The sequence below is a fragment of the Micromesistius poutassou genome (assembly GCF_964030765.1).
Source record: "Micromesistius poutassou genome assembly, chromosome: 23".
Classification (NCBI taxonomy): domain Eukaryota; kingdom Metazoa; phylum Chordata; class Actinopteri; order Gadiformes; family Gadidae; genus Micromesistius; species Micromesistius poutassou.
The window spans coordinates 8,953,479-8,967,037 of record NC_140293.1 but is presented as its reverse complement, the minus strand read 5'-3'; the positions used below and the strand labels follow the sequence as shown (position 1 = coordinate 8,967,037).

Here is a 13,559-nt window from a genome sequence, read left to right as displayed (position 1 = left end):
TTTCCCTTGAGCAAGGCACTAAACTGTACAGTGTTTAATTGTAGCTTTGCAGTATCCATGGGATTGGCAGATGTAAGCTCAGTGGGCTGTAATCACTAGCAGCTTGCCTAGTGTAAATATATAAAAGACACTTAACTTGATGGCACCTTCATTTGAAGCCCAATAAAGTGCATCGGCACATGTGTGTGTGTGTGTGTGTGTGTGTGTGTGTGTGAGTGAGTGAGTGAGTGAGTGAGTGAGTGAGTGAGTGAGTGAGTGAGTGAGTGAGTGAGTGAGTGAGTGAGTGAGTGAGAGAGAGAGAGAGAGAGAGAGAGAGAGAGAGAGAGAGAGAGAGAGAGAGAGAGAGAGAGAGAGAGAGAGTAGTGAGAGCAAAAGTCACAGCAATTTAAACTGCAGTGTTTTTGTGAACTTGTAAGAGGAAAATCATTTTTGTGGAGCTGGATGGTGAAATGATCATTCTTCAGTCTAACAGAAGAAGATGTGTCGAGTCCTTGAGGGTGTGTGGAAGCAGAGAGTCTGTTCTTACTTGTCGGGAAACCTTGCGAGTGTCGTCTCGTCGCTGGAACTGGGATTGCAGACTAACCAGAGGAGAGAGGAGAGGGAGAGAGAGAGAGAGAGAGAGAGAGAGAGAGAGATTCATTTAAATGTAACAAGCAGATCTTACATAGAGCCAAGGCAGCTTGTACAGCTTTTGTATTCATTAATACATCATGATACTATGATCCATCTTCCAGTCATAATAATACATTGTTTACATCATTGTGTGCCTCTCGCAGCTTCCAACTCCCTTACCAGCACTCAAATGAGAGCCAAATGACAAAGGTGGCTGCCAGCGCTCAACATCTTGGAGTGTATGCATAAATAAATATCCCTCATCTTATTTAAATCTGAATCAACCATCCGCAGTGCAGGTAATGGTCCGACGCTTCCTGCTGGTCTAACGGTGCATAATGGACGGTGTGCAGCCCTCACCCTCCTCCTGCCCGTGTCCACAGACATGCCAGCTGCTCCGAGCGCCGCGATGCGGTTCTCGATGTACGAAACCTTGAGGGCCGGAGAGAAAAGATGTTCTTTAACTTCCGGAGAGAAAAAAAAACATGCAAGCACACTGGGTCCCCGCCGGTACAGAACACGACGTTGTAGTCAGGGCCTCGCGCTATTTCTATGTGTCATTGTCTCTGTGCCTCGGTAGACTATTATGAATACTGTGGTGTAATCATTTGATAACAACAAGCATGGATGTTAGACCTAGGAGAGGTATCCTGTTTTACTGGGTACTGGTCGTATCGGGGAGGCTCCCCCGGCCCCCCTCGAGGATGGGTGTCTCTCACCTGTGTCCGGGTGGTCTGGACACTGGCGGCGGCCTGGGCCACCCTGTCCTCCAGCTCGAAGAGCAGGGCGCTAGAGCCCCTGAAGCCCGCCTCGGAGGCCTCCTCCGGGGGCCGCGAGCCCCTCTCTGCTCCCTCTGTCGGAGGGTTGAACTGTGGAGGCAGTGTGGAACTCAAAAGATGACCTTGGTCAAAAAAGAGCTGGCCAAGACCAAGGAGGAATAATGAATAATCAAAGTGAATTGCCTGAAGATATTGCACTAAAATGATCGCCTCGTGAAGCAATCCGAAGTCTCACAAGCTCACTTACAGTTCTACCGTTATCAGTCTGGAGCCAAGCCCATACGGGTAGCTAGGCTTCAAACAACACTGCTGGTGCTAATGGTCTTCACATTGGGGACGACGGCACTTCAATGTTCGCATAGGTGAGAGTTTGCGGGCGGCTAGGTATCTGGGGGTTGTATCGTATGTGATTTGCTGTCTGTGTTGTTGTATTTGTGTATATTGTGGCTGGCTGTCCGTATAAGTGAGAGTTTGCGGGCGGCTGGGTGTCTGGGGGTTGTGTTACGTGACTTGCTGTTTGTGATGTTCCTATGTATGTTGTGGTTGTTCTGTGTATGGTTAGGGTATGAACACTAAGATTACCCTTGATGTTTTGTTGGTCTCTATGAGTATAGAGAGGTGTATGCACACGTATACTACACTTTTTAGAATATTTTTGGACTACAACATGTTTTTAGAAAAGTCTGACCAGGGACTGTGGTTGCAAATTAGCCAACGGCTACAAACCTTTTATGTAACACATCTACAGAAATTGTTATGGCATTGACTGTGATAGCTATGTATGTAATAATGTGTGCTGCATTGTCCCAGACAAATAAACTAATAAATAAATAAATAAAAATGGATCATCAGCATTTCAGGATCTGAATGGCTGAAGCAAAACCAATCAGCTGCCAGGTAAAGCTAACTGATCTCGCCCTCAACAAACACGACCGACTGCAGGCTTCTCCAGACCTAGGAGCGTGTAGGTTTGGCTGTGAGATGCTTCTAAAATGGGGCGTGGCATGTGACTTTAAAGCTGTCGATAACTACAATTTGGACTACCTATGACTAATATTCATAGTCTGTGCATTGCAATACTGAATATCCTCGTCATGTTTTTGACGGAAAACGAAATGGTCATTTGAAGAATAGTGATGCACTGACCAAAAGTAGTCACAAGACTCGTAGGTAGTCATGTGGGTGGCCCTGAACCACTACAGGATGTGTTGTTTCATGTCCGCCACTACACAATGTTCGCCCTATTGAATGTGATCAGAATAGCCTTCAGCGTGACAGATGTCCTATACGGTGTATTGTACCATTGTCCAAACACACTTCTCCTCTTGCAGGAAGAGCAAGGCATCGGGAACCGAAAGACTTGAAGATGCCTCGACCTTGGACCCGCTGTATGGGTGGAATCAGGTCTTTGTGCGGACCGATGAAGGACATGGCACAGGGTTAGGTTCAATTGGTTCCCAAGAAGATCTTCTTGCGTTTCAGATAAATGAAAATACCTTTTGTGTGCGATGGTTATCAGGATTATATTTTTTAGAAGGTTATATTTCTATAGTAAGCTTTCATCTAGGCTGAAAGGTAGTGGGTTGAAGGGCAGGAGAGCGAAGAACTGATCGATTCTGTGTCCATGTTATAGTCCAAGCTGTTTTGGGCCAGCAGTGGCTCAGAAGAAAGAGCTCTGATTGTTAAGCACTTTGAGCGGCCTCAGGTCTGAAAAACACTGTAGAAATGACGTCCATTTTAAGTGATATTTTTATATTGATATTATATAATTTATGAAGAGATTAATGCAGGCTTTCATTGAAGACCAGATAAGTGGTGAACACATGTCAGCCATTATCCCAGAACATTCCTACACCTACAATGTACAATATGTGCACGTGAAGTCAATGGGAATTAGGGATATTAGTATTTGGAAAATGCTGATGATACTTTGGGATGATCCCAGTTTTTCCTTTTTGTTGTCAATTCATGTCTTTATGACTTTATATTCCCCAGGAGGAGATAACAACGTTAATGTTACTGATTAAATAAAGTGAGAATAATAACCGCTCTTAAACGGGCACCTTGTGAGCGCTGGTCGGCTGGAGCAGCTGCACCTCCACCGAGGAGGTGGAGTTGGAGGTGGAGGTGGAGGAGGGGAGTGGCTGACTGGCCTCCTCAGCCTTCGGCCCCACATGGCTCCTCCAGCGGGGGATGGAGATCTCCTCGTCCTCCTCCTCGTCCTCGTCCTCGTCCTCCTCCTCCTCGTCCTCCTCCTCGGAGGTCAGGCCGTTGTCGCTGATGGCTCGCGTCAGCTGGTCCAGCTTCTGTCTCAGCTGCTGCTCCTCCAGGTCCTCCGGGAGGGGGGGGGCCGCGGGGGGGAGCGGGGCCCGGGACTCAGGGGCCCGCCGGGCCAGGCTGAGCTGGGGGCCGTCAGGAGAAGTACGTAATCAATATAATAATCAATGATGTCAATCACAACAAGAGTATATTGATGGTGATTCATTGATTTGTTGTGGTGAATGACAGTGTTGAATAAGTGATCTGAATAAGTGATCTGTGTTGAGTGAAGGGGCTGTGGTGGGCTGTGGTGAAAAATAACTTGTGAACTGACTATTGTGAATGAGTGAAATGTGAATGAGTGATATGCATTAACAGTCTTGAATGAGTGAACTGTGGTGAATGCATTAACAGAGGTGAATGAGTTAACGCTGGTGATTGCATTGACGCAGGTGAATGAGTGAACCGCAGTGAATGAGTGAACGGTGGTGAAGGTCAAACCCGGTACCTGCTCGCTGGGGGAGACCACCTTACGCTCCAACTGGTTCAAAATGCCCTCGACCAATGACATCCGTCGGTTCAACTCCTTGATCTGAAACCAAAATGGAAATGAACAGAAAATTAAACGAGCGGGAGACGAACCCAGACAACGGTGAGCGAGCGTCCCTGTCTCCCCTAGAGGTGAACACGGTGTTCTTCTGCGCCAGATGGGCCCCAGTAACCATTGAGGAAGACAATGATAGCTCTCAATATGTAGAGAGCTATGCTATAACATTATTTCAAAATGTTCTCAAATGAATCCGACCTGCTTGGCAATCGCTGAGCGTATTTTTGATACACATTCATATCCAACATGGATACACAGTACTCTGTGTAGGAGTCTACCGGATGCCCGGACCACAAGTACTGTTTATCCCTCCATAGAAAATACTCTTCTGATGTCTTCATCTCCAGTGAATACTATCCTCAAACATAATGCAGTAATAATTAGCATTTTTTTAATCATCATCAACATTACATCAATTTGAAAAGCCGAAAAAGCATGTGCACTTCCAGAAAATAAATGAATGTTTGTGACCTTAAAGAAATAAGACTTAAGGTACATTCTACATTTTTTGTTATATTATTCTTTATATTATATATTCTTTATATATTATTCTTTCTGTCACAGTCCGGGCCGGACCTTCACGGTCCTGAACCAGGTTTTCCCTCCTGCTATGCTGTGCCACCAGTGCACCTGTGGCTGGTTACCAATCAGCCACAGGGTAGCCTATTTAAGCCGCAGGTGGCCAGTTGGCCACTGCGGATTAATCTTCAAATAAAGCTACAGCCACGCCAGCTACAGCCATGGCAGCTCCAGCCACCTACAGTGACGCCAGCTCCAGCTACAGCCGCAGCCACGCCAGCTACACCTGCAGCCACGCCAGCTACAGCCACGGAAGCTACAGCTTCAGCTACAGCCACGCCACGCCACAGCCAAGCCAGCTACAGCCACGGAAGCTACAGCTTCAGCTACAGCCACGCCACGCCACAGCCAAGCCAGCTACAGCCACGGAAGCTACAGCTTCAGCTACAGCCATGCCACAGCCACGCTACGCCTGCTACAGCGAAGCTACGCTACGCTGCAGTCACGCTGCTCCACGCCCTGCCCTTGCCCTTGCCCCTGCCCCTGCCTTGTCCGTGAGTTACCTTTTCTCCCCCCCTCTGTTATTGGACTTTCAGTTTGACATTCATTAAGAGTTTTTTGTTCCCTTGGACTGTTGTGCCCCAGTGCCTCGCCAAGTTCCTTAGTTTTCCCCGCTGCTGTTTGCCCGTGCTCCTGGAGCCTGCTGCTCATGACCATTGTGTTGGTAATAAAACTATCATTTTTTAAGCATCCTTTGTCTGCATTGCAGTCCATTTAGTTCCTCGGCCAGCGGCCGTGACAGATTAATCCGCCAAGACATGGAACCCGCAGACATAGATAACCTCAGGCAGGCCATCGAGAAGCAAGGCTCTCTCTTAGGTCAACATGAATTTGCCAACGTCAGTCATAGCTTCTCAGTCATCAAACAAAGCCTCACGACGCTGTCTGAACAGATCCAGGCCCTCCAACCAAGCCCCCCCCCCCCACCCCCGCACCCACCCCTGCTCCGGTACTGCCTCTACGTGAGCCTCGACTTCCCCCTCCCCCGCCCTACGCTGAGGAACCGGGTACCTGCCGGTCCTTTTTGTCCCAATGTACCATTGCTATGGAACTGCAGGCCTCAGTGCTTCCGACAGATCGGTCACGCATAGCTTATGTCATCGCTGTGTTAACCCGGAGGGCACGTGAATGGGCTACGGCAGTCTGGGATGCAAACGCTGCTTGCTGTTCCTCCTTTAAACTGTTTTCGGAAGAGATGCAGAGGGTTTTTGATAGATCTTTGAGGGGAAAGGAGGCGGCAAGAGAATTACTGTACATTAAGCAGGGGGCGCGTTCGGTTTACGATTTTGCCATTGAGTTCCGCACGCTTGCGGCTGCGGTGGATTGGAATCCTAGTGCTTTGTATGACGCCTTTTACAATGGGCTTAATGATGCTGTTGTGGATCAGATCGCCTCTCTTGAGCTACCAGAGTCTCTGGCGGCAGGCATTATATGTCCATCTTCTCCAGCAGGGGCAGGATTTTTTTTGTGGAGAAGAAGGATAAGAGTCTCAGGCCGTGCATTGATTATAGGGGGCTTAATAACATTACGGTTAAGAACCGTTACCCACTGCCGTTGATGTCCACCGCGTTTGAATTACTCCAAGGCGCTTGCATTTTTTCTAAGCTTGATCTACGTAACGCGTACCATCTGTTGCGCGTCAGACAAGGTGACGAATGGAAGGCCGCGTTTAACACACCAACAGGCCACTACGAATACTTAATACTCCCTTTCGGACTTTCTAACGCCCCCAGTCAGTTTCAGGCCCTTATTAATGACGTTTTACGTGACTTTCTGAATAAGTTTGTTTTTGTTTTTCTTGATGACATTTTGATTTTTTTTCACCCACGCCAGAGGTTCATCGCTGTCATGTTAGACAGGTTCTGCAAAGGCTGCTGGAGAATCAGCTGTATGTCAAGGCTGAGAAATGTGAGTTTCACAAGGAATCAGTCTCTTTCCTTGGATATGTCATCTCCCCCGGAAACGTCAAGATGGATCCCGGCAAGGTAAGGGCCGTAACAGAATGGCCCACCCCTTCCTCACGTCGGGGGCTACAACAGTTTCTTGGCTTCGCCAACTTCTATCGGAGGTTTATAAGAAACTATAGCTCTGTGGCTGCCCCGCTTACTGCCCTCACCTCGTCTAAGCGCTCCTTCGAGTGGGGCCGGGAAGCGGAGAAAGCCTTCTCTACATTAAAGTCTAGGTTCACTACGGCTCCCATTCTCACCACCCCTGACCCCGCTGCGCAGTTTGTTCTGGAGGTGGACGCTTCGGACACGGGCGTGGGAGCGATTCTGTCCCAGCGCTCGCCCACAGACAACAAGATGCGGCCGTGTGCTTTTTTTTTCACGTCGGCTATCGCCTGCGGAGAGAAATTATGGCATCGGAGACCAGGAGTTACTCGCAATCAAGCTGGCTCTGGAGGAGTGGAGGCATTGGCTTGAGGGCGTGGATACGCCTTTTATCGTGTGGACTGACCACAAGAACTTGGAATACATCATGTCGGCCAAGCGTCTCAACTCTCGCCAGGCCAGATGGTCAATTTTTTTTTTCTCGTTTTAACTTTTTACTTTCTTACAGGCCTGGCTCCAAGAATGCTAAGCCTGATGCGCTCTCGAGACAGTTTGCGTCTTACGCTCTACAAGCCAAGGAAGAGAGTGTTCTTCCCCCCCACTGCCTGGTGGCGGCTGCCCAACTCGACATTGAGACCTCTGTCTTGGAGGCACTCGCCGGAGTTCCTGGGCCAGGTAACGGTCCCCCTAACTGTCTGTTTGTGCCTCAGTCTGTCCGCACTCAGGTGTTGGAGTGGAGTCATGGGTCCAGGCTGTCATATCACCCCGGAGTGTCTCGCACACTTTCTGTGCTGAAGCAACGTTTCTGGTGGCCTTCCATGCGAAAGGACCTAGCCGCCTTTGTTGCTGCATGCGCCACCTGCGCTAGGAGCAAGTCCAGCAATCAACCGCCAGCAGGCCTTCTGAGGCCCTTGCCGGTGCCGCATCGACCTTGGTCTCACATTTCTATGGACTTCGTCAACAGGTTACCGGAGTCCGATGGTAACACGTGTGTTATGACTGTGGTTGATCGCTTTTCTAAGTCTGCCCACTTTGTCCCACTCGCCAAGCTCCCCTCTGCTAAACAGACGGCTGAGCTCATGATTGATCATGTGTTTAAGATCCACGGGCTACCCACTGACATTGTTTCTGACAGGGGACCACAATTCTCGGCCCAGTTTTGGAAGAGCTTCTGCAAATTAATCGGTGCCACTTCTAGTCTATCTTCAGGATATCACCCTCAGACTAATGGACAATCGGAGCGTGCTAATCAGGATCTGGAGGTGGCTCTGCGCTGCATGGTTGCTGGGGACGCTTCGTGGAGCCAGATGCTACCCTGGGTCGAATACGCACACAACAGCCTGCCCTCGACTTCCACGGGCCTCTCGCCTTTCCAGTGCTGCCTGGGGTACCAACCCCCGCTATTCCCTGCTCAAGAGGAGGAGTCGGCATCACCATCGGCTCAAGCCTTCGTTCGCCGCTGCAAAAGAGTGTGGCGTCTGGCCAGACATCGTAAGCCTGCGCCAGTCTACAAGCCGGGCCAAAGAGTGATGCTATCCTATCGCATCACGGAAACTGTCTCCCAGGTTTGTGGGCCCTTTTTCCATTTCCAAGATCATTAAACATTCCGCTGTTAAACTGAAATTACCCAGGTCCATGCAACGGGTTCACCCAGCCTTCCATGTCTCGCAGTTGAGACCTGTGTCCTCTAGCCCCCTTTATCCCCCCCCCCAAACCCCCTCCTCCCCCTAGGATCGTGGATGGGGGAGAGGCTTTCACGGTCAGGAGGCTACTCAAGGTCCGCAAGAGGGGCAGAGGGCTGCAGTATCTAGTCGACTGGGAGGGGTACGGGCCAGAGGAGAGGTGTTGGGTGCCATCCCGCTTCATTCTGGACCCAACCCTGATCAGGGACTTCCAGCGACAGAATCCAGAGGCCATCGGAACACCTGGAGGTGTTCGTAGCGGGAGGGGTACTGTCACAGTCCGGGCCGGACCTTCACGGTCCTGAACCAGGTTTTCCCTCCTGCTATGCTGTGCCACCAGTGCACCTGTGGCTGGTTACCAATCAGCCACAGGGTAGCCTATTTAAGCCGCAGGTGGCCAGTTGGCCACTGCGGATTATTCTTCGAATGAAGCTACAGCTACAGCCACGCCAGCTACAGGCACGCCAGCTACAGCCACCTACAGTGACGGCAGCTCCAGCTACAGCCGCAGCCACGCCAGCTACACCTGCAGCCACGCCAGCTACAGCCACGGAAGCTACAGCTTCAGCTACAGCCACGCCACGCCACAGCCAAGCCAGCTACAGCCACGGAAGCTACAGCCAAGCCAGCTACAGCCACGGAAGCTACAGCTTCAGCTACAGCCACGCCACAGCCGCGCTACGCCTGCTACAGCGAAGCTACGCTACGCTGCAGTCACGCTGCTCCACGCCCTGCCCTTGCCCTTGTCCCTGCCCTTGCCCTTGCCCCTGCCCCTGCCTCGTCCGTTACCTTTTCTCCCCCCCTCTGTTATTGGACTTTCAGTTTGACATTCATTAAGAGTTTTTTGTTCCCTTGGACTGTTGTGCCCCAGTGCCTCGCCAAGTTCCTTAGTTTTCCCCGCTGCTGTTTGCCCGTGCTCCTGGAGCCTGCTGCTCATGACCATTGTGTTGGTAATAAAACTATCATTTTTTAAGCATCCTTTGTCTGCATTGCGGTCCATTTAGTTCCTCGGCCAGCGGCCGTGACACTTTCTCCTATTGAAGGCTGAGAACATTACAAAAAAGTTGAATGTCTGCCAAAACCTTGGGACTTTTTATTTTTTTATACACATCATATATTCATATTAAATCTCATAATTCGATTGTGGCAGTCGGACAATACTGCTGTGAGCCTTGACCAACCTCAACACCTAACAGGCTGCACTAGAGATGTTGAACAAGGCTTCCTAGAGACCCTGGAGACCCCGAGAGCCAATCAGAAGCCAATCCATGTCAGTGCCTTGGCTCTGGGCTGAGTCACATGTCCTGTTCTTTCAGATGAGGCATTGGCAGAGGAGCTGAACAGCTTCTTTGCCCGCTTTGAGTCTCAAACACAGCACTCAGCCACATCACTCCAACCACCACTACAACCCCCTCCAGCACCCCCCCCACAGGCCGTCATCCCATCCTGCTTGAACTCTGCCATAATCATCCCGATCCCTAAAAAGTCACCCACAACCAGCCTCAATGACTTCTGCCCCGTAGCGCTCACCCCAGTCATCACCAAGTGCTTTGAGAAACTGGTTTTGAGACACATCAAAGCCTGTCTCCCCCCCCACTCTGGACCCTCACCAGTTTGCATACCGGACTAACAGATCCACCGAAGACGCAATAGCCATCGCTCTCCACTCAGCGCTGAGTCACCTGGAGCAACAGGGGAGCTACGTCAGGATGCTCTTCATTGACTTCAGCTCAGCTTTTAACGCAATAATACCGGACATTCTGATCCCCAAGTTAGTCAACCTGGGGCTCCCCTCACCCACCTGCTCCTGGATAAAAGACCTTCTGGTCAACCGACCCCAGCAGGTGAAACTGGGTCCTCACCTCTCCTCCTCCCGCACTCTCAGCACTGGCTCTCCCCAGGGCTGTGTGCTGAGCCCACTACTCTACTCCCTCTACACATCCGACTGCAGTCCCGCCCACCCAGAGAACATCATTGTCAAATTTGCTGATGACACAACGGTGGTGGGGCTGATAACAGGGGGAAACGAGGCGGCCTACAGAGATGAGGTCCGGAAACTTGATGAGTGGTGTGCATCAAACAACTTGGCACTGAACATCACCAAGACCAAGGAACTCTTCCTGGACTTCCGGTGGAACCGAGCCGCCCCTGCCCCCCCCCCCTGTACATCAACGGTGGATGTGTAGAGCGAGTTGAGTCCTTCAGATTCCTCAGGGTCCACATTCCTGCAGACCTCTCCTGGTCGGTTAACACCTCAGCGCTGGTCAGGAAGGCCCAGCAGCGACTACACTTCCTGAGGGTGCTCAGGAAGGAGCAACTAAACACACAGCTGCTGGTGACCTTCTACCGTTCCACCATGGAGAGCCTGCTGAAGCTACGCTGTGTCAGAGTGGCACTCCAGCTGCACGGAGGCCGACAGGAAGGGACTGCAGAGGGTGGCAAACATGGCACAAAAAATCATTGGCTGCCCTCTGCCTTCCTTAAGCACCATCTACAACTCCCGCTGTCTCAGAAGGGCCAGAAACATCCTGGAAGACACCAGCCACCCCGGCTTCCATCTCTTCAACCTGCTGCCCTCTGGCAGGCGCTTCAGGGCCACACGGGCCAGAACAAATAGACTCAGTGACAGCTTCTTTCCCAAAGCTGTCATCATACTGAACTCAAATTTGCACTATTATAAACTGCACTGACATATTTGCACTGACCACTGCACCACCAGACATAACCTACCTCTAGCGTTCAATACACTGCTAGCCGCTCTTGGACTCAAGTCGGTGCTCAATTTTCTGTTTGTGGTTTATTGATTTACTTGTTATTGTGTATTCATATTTATACTGTATAGTCTTTTATTTTATATTGTGCTAACTATGTGTGCACTTTTAAGGAGCTGCTTTCTGAATCTCATTGTACTGTGTATAATGACAATAAAGGCTTTCTTTTCTATTCTATTCTCTTTAAAACATAGTTTCTTTGTCTATATGTCGTGCTGCTCGGAGGTTCCTCCTCCCCTGCCTCCCATGCTGTAATCAGGTCCAGCTGTGAGGTCCTCACGCAGGAGACCGATGGTGGGAGAGTTGCTCAGCGCTCCAGCTGGGAGCGATAAGGTCAGCCTTTGATTTGATGATGGACTACCATCAGCCTGACTGAGACCAGAGGGACCGCTTCAGGAATGCCTTTGCCCCATGGGCCTACACACGCTCTTTTGGTGCAAATTCACCCACCATGCATTTTCTATTAAGGTCAAACAGTGTGTGTTGGCACACACTAAAACATCAAATACAAACAAATAAAGGGTTGTGTGCGTGCGTGCTTGTGTATGTGTGTGCATGTGTTCATCTAGTGATAAGTAATGTCATGAGACAGCCTTCAAACCTGCGGGGGTTGGGCCAAGTTCAGGCTGTCCTGGGAGAGGGGGCTGTCGCCACGGTAATGAGAGAGATGCTGATGAGAATGAGGATGGTCCAGGAGGTAGCGGGGGTCATCCTCCTCCTCCTCCGAGTCGTAGGGCCCCAGGGGGCAGCTGTTGACTGAGTACGGCCCCCCCCCACTCCCGCAGGACGAGTGGCTGAGGCGGGAGACCGGGCGCGGGCCGGCGGAGCGCGTGTCCGGGTACACCATGTCGTCTGTGGGGGAGGGGTCAGAGGTCATAGAGGTCAGAGGTCATACGGTTCAGAGGTCATAGAGGTCATGGTGTCCGGGTACACCATGTCGTCTGTGGGGGAGGGGTCAGAGGTCATAGAGGTCAAAGGTCAAATAGTGATGGTAGTCGATATTGATATTGATATTGATTGGTGATGAAGTCCATGGCAAAGGGATCCTTTGAGTTATGATTCAACACTGAAGACCTTCATGAAGGTCTGCATGAAGGTCTTCATGAAGGTCATGAAGGTCTACATGAAGGTCATGAAGATCTACGTGAAGGTCTACATAAAGGTCTACATGAAGGTCATGAAGGTCTCCACGGAGGTCTACATGAAGGTCATGAAGGTCTACATGAAGGTCATGAAGGTCTACATGAAGGTCTACATGAAGGTCATGAAGGTCTACATGAAGGTCTACATGAAGGTCAACATGAAGATCAACATGAAGGTCATGAAGGTCTACATGAAGGTCTGCATGAAGGTCTTCATGAAGGTCTACATGAAGGTCATGAAGGTCTCCATGAAGGTCTACATGAAGGTCATGAAGGTCTACATGAAGGTCTACATGAAGGTCATGAAGTTATACATGAAGGTCTACATGAAGGTCATGAAGGTCTCCATGAAGGTCTACATGAAGGTCATGAAGGTCTACATCAGTGTTTCTCAACCTTTTTTGAGCAAACGCCCCCCTTACCTTACCCTGATCCTCTGGAGCCCCCCCCCCCCCCATTATTATTATTGTTAATTTTGTTTAAAAAAATTTGCGACACCCGTGGGTAGGCTATATCCATTATCAACTCCACTCCAACTCGTGCTACATTGCTTGAATAAAAAACATCTGTGCCGTTTTGGTTTCTTCTGGACAAGAAAATGTGTATTCAGAGTTTTATTAAAAGGTTTTATTATTGAGCTATTGAAGTTTAATACGTAACAGTGCTTGTGTACATTTTTATTGGTTATTGAACTGTTAACCCGCGAACTTGGGTTCGATATGTGTACGAAAGACTCCCTTTGTTTACGTGACGTTGCCTAGCAACGCATGTGCAGCCTTTATCCGCTTCGTTCTGAGTTGGAGAATAGCACGTTTAAGTTTGCGGCCAAATAGTAATTAAAGTAGTTTGTTACTATGCAAGTTAAGCGCCTGTAACATCAGTGTTAAATGCGTATGTGCCGGTTGGTGTGCGTACTTTATGAAAGTAAGTGTTTATCGGTTCGCAGACGTAATGAGCAACGTTGCAGTGGTCTACATGTAATGCGCACCTTCTATTGTTTACAATTAGCATGCTAAGCGGAGTTAGCTTTATTCACGTCTTATGTTGCCTTACTATGTAATATGGATGAGATTCATA

At 49.8% G+C, this 13,559-nt stretch overlaps 1 protein-coding gene across 1 annotated transcript in view; it reads right to left on the bottom strand.

Annotated features, from left to right (window-relative positions):
• mlphb (melanophilin b) overlaps positions 1 to 13,559 on the bottom strand; it is a gene marked incomplete at both ends in the record, with an annotated part of 38,548 nt that overhangs the window by 3,534 nt on the left and 21,455 nt on the right. Inside the window, 6 exons of the mRNA XM_084487552.1 lie at positions 527 to 578; positions 973 to 1,044; positions 1,332 to 1,481; positions 3,455 to 3,793; positions 4,159 to 4,242; positions 11,942 to 12,192. Coding sequence (XP_084343678.1) covers positions 527 to 578; positions 973 to 1,044; positions 1,332 to 1,481; positions 3,455 to 3,793; positions 4,159 to 4,242; positions 11,942 to 12,192 — 948 coding nt within the window. The remainder of the gene's footprint in view (positions 1 to 526; positions 579 to 972; positions 1,045 to 1,331; positions 1,482 to 3,454; positions 3,794 to 4,158; positions 4,243 to 11,941; positions 12,193 to 13,559) is intronic.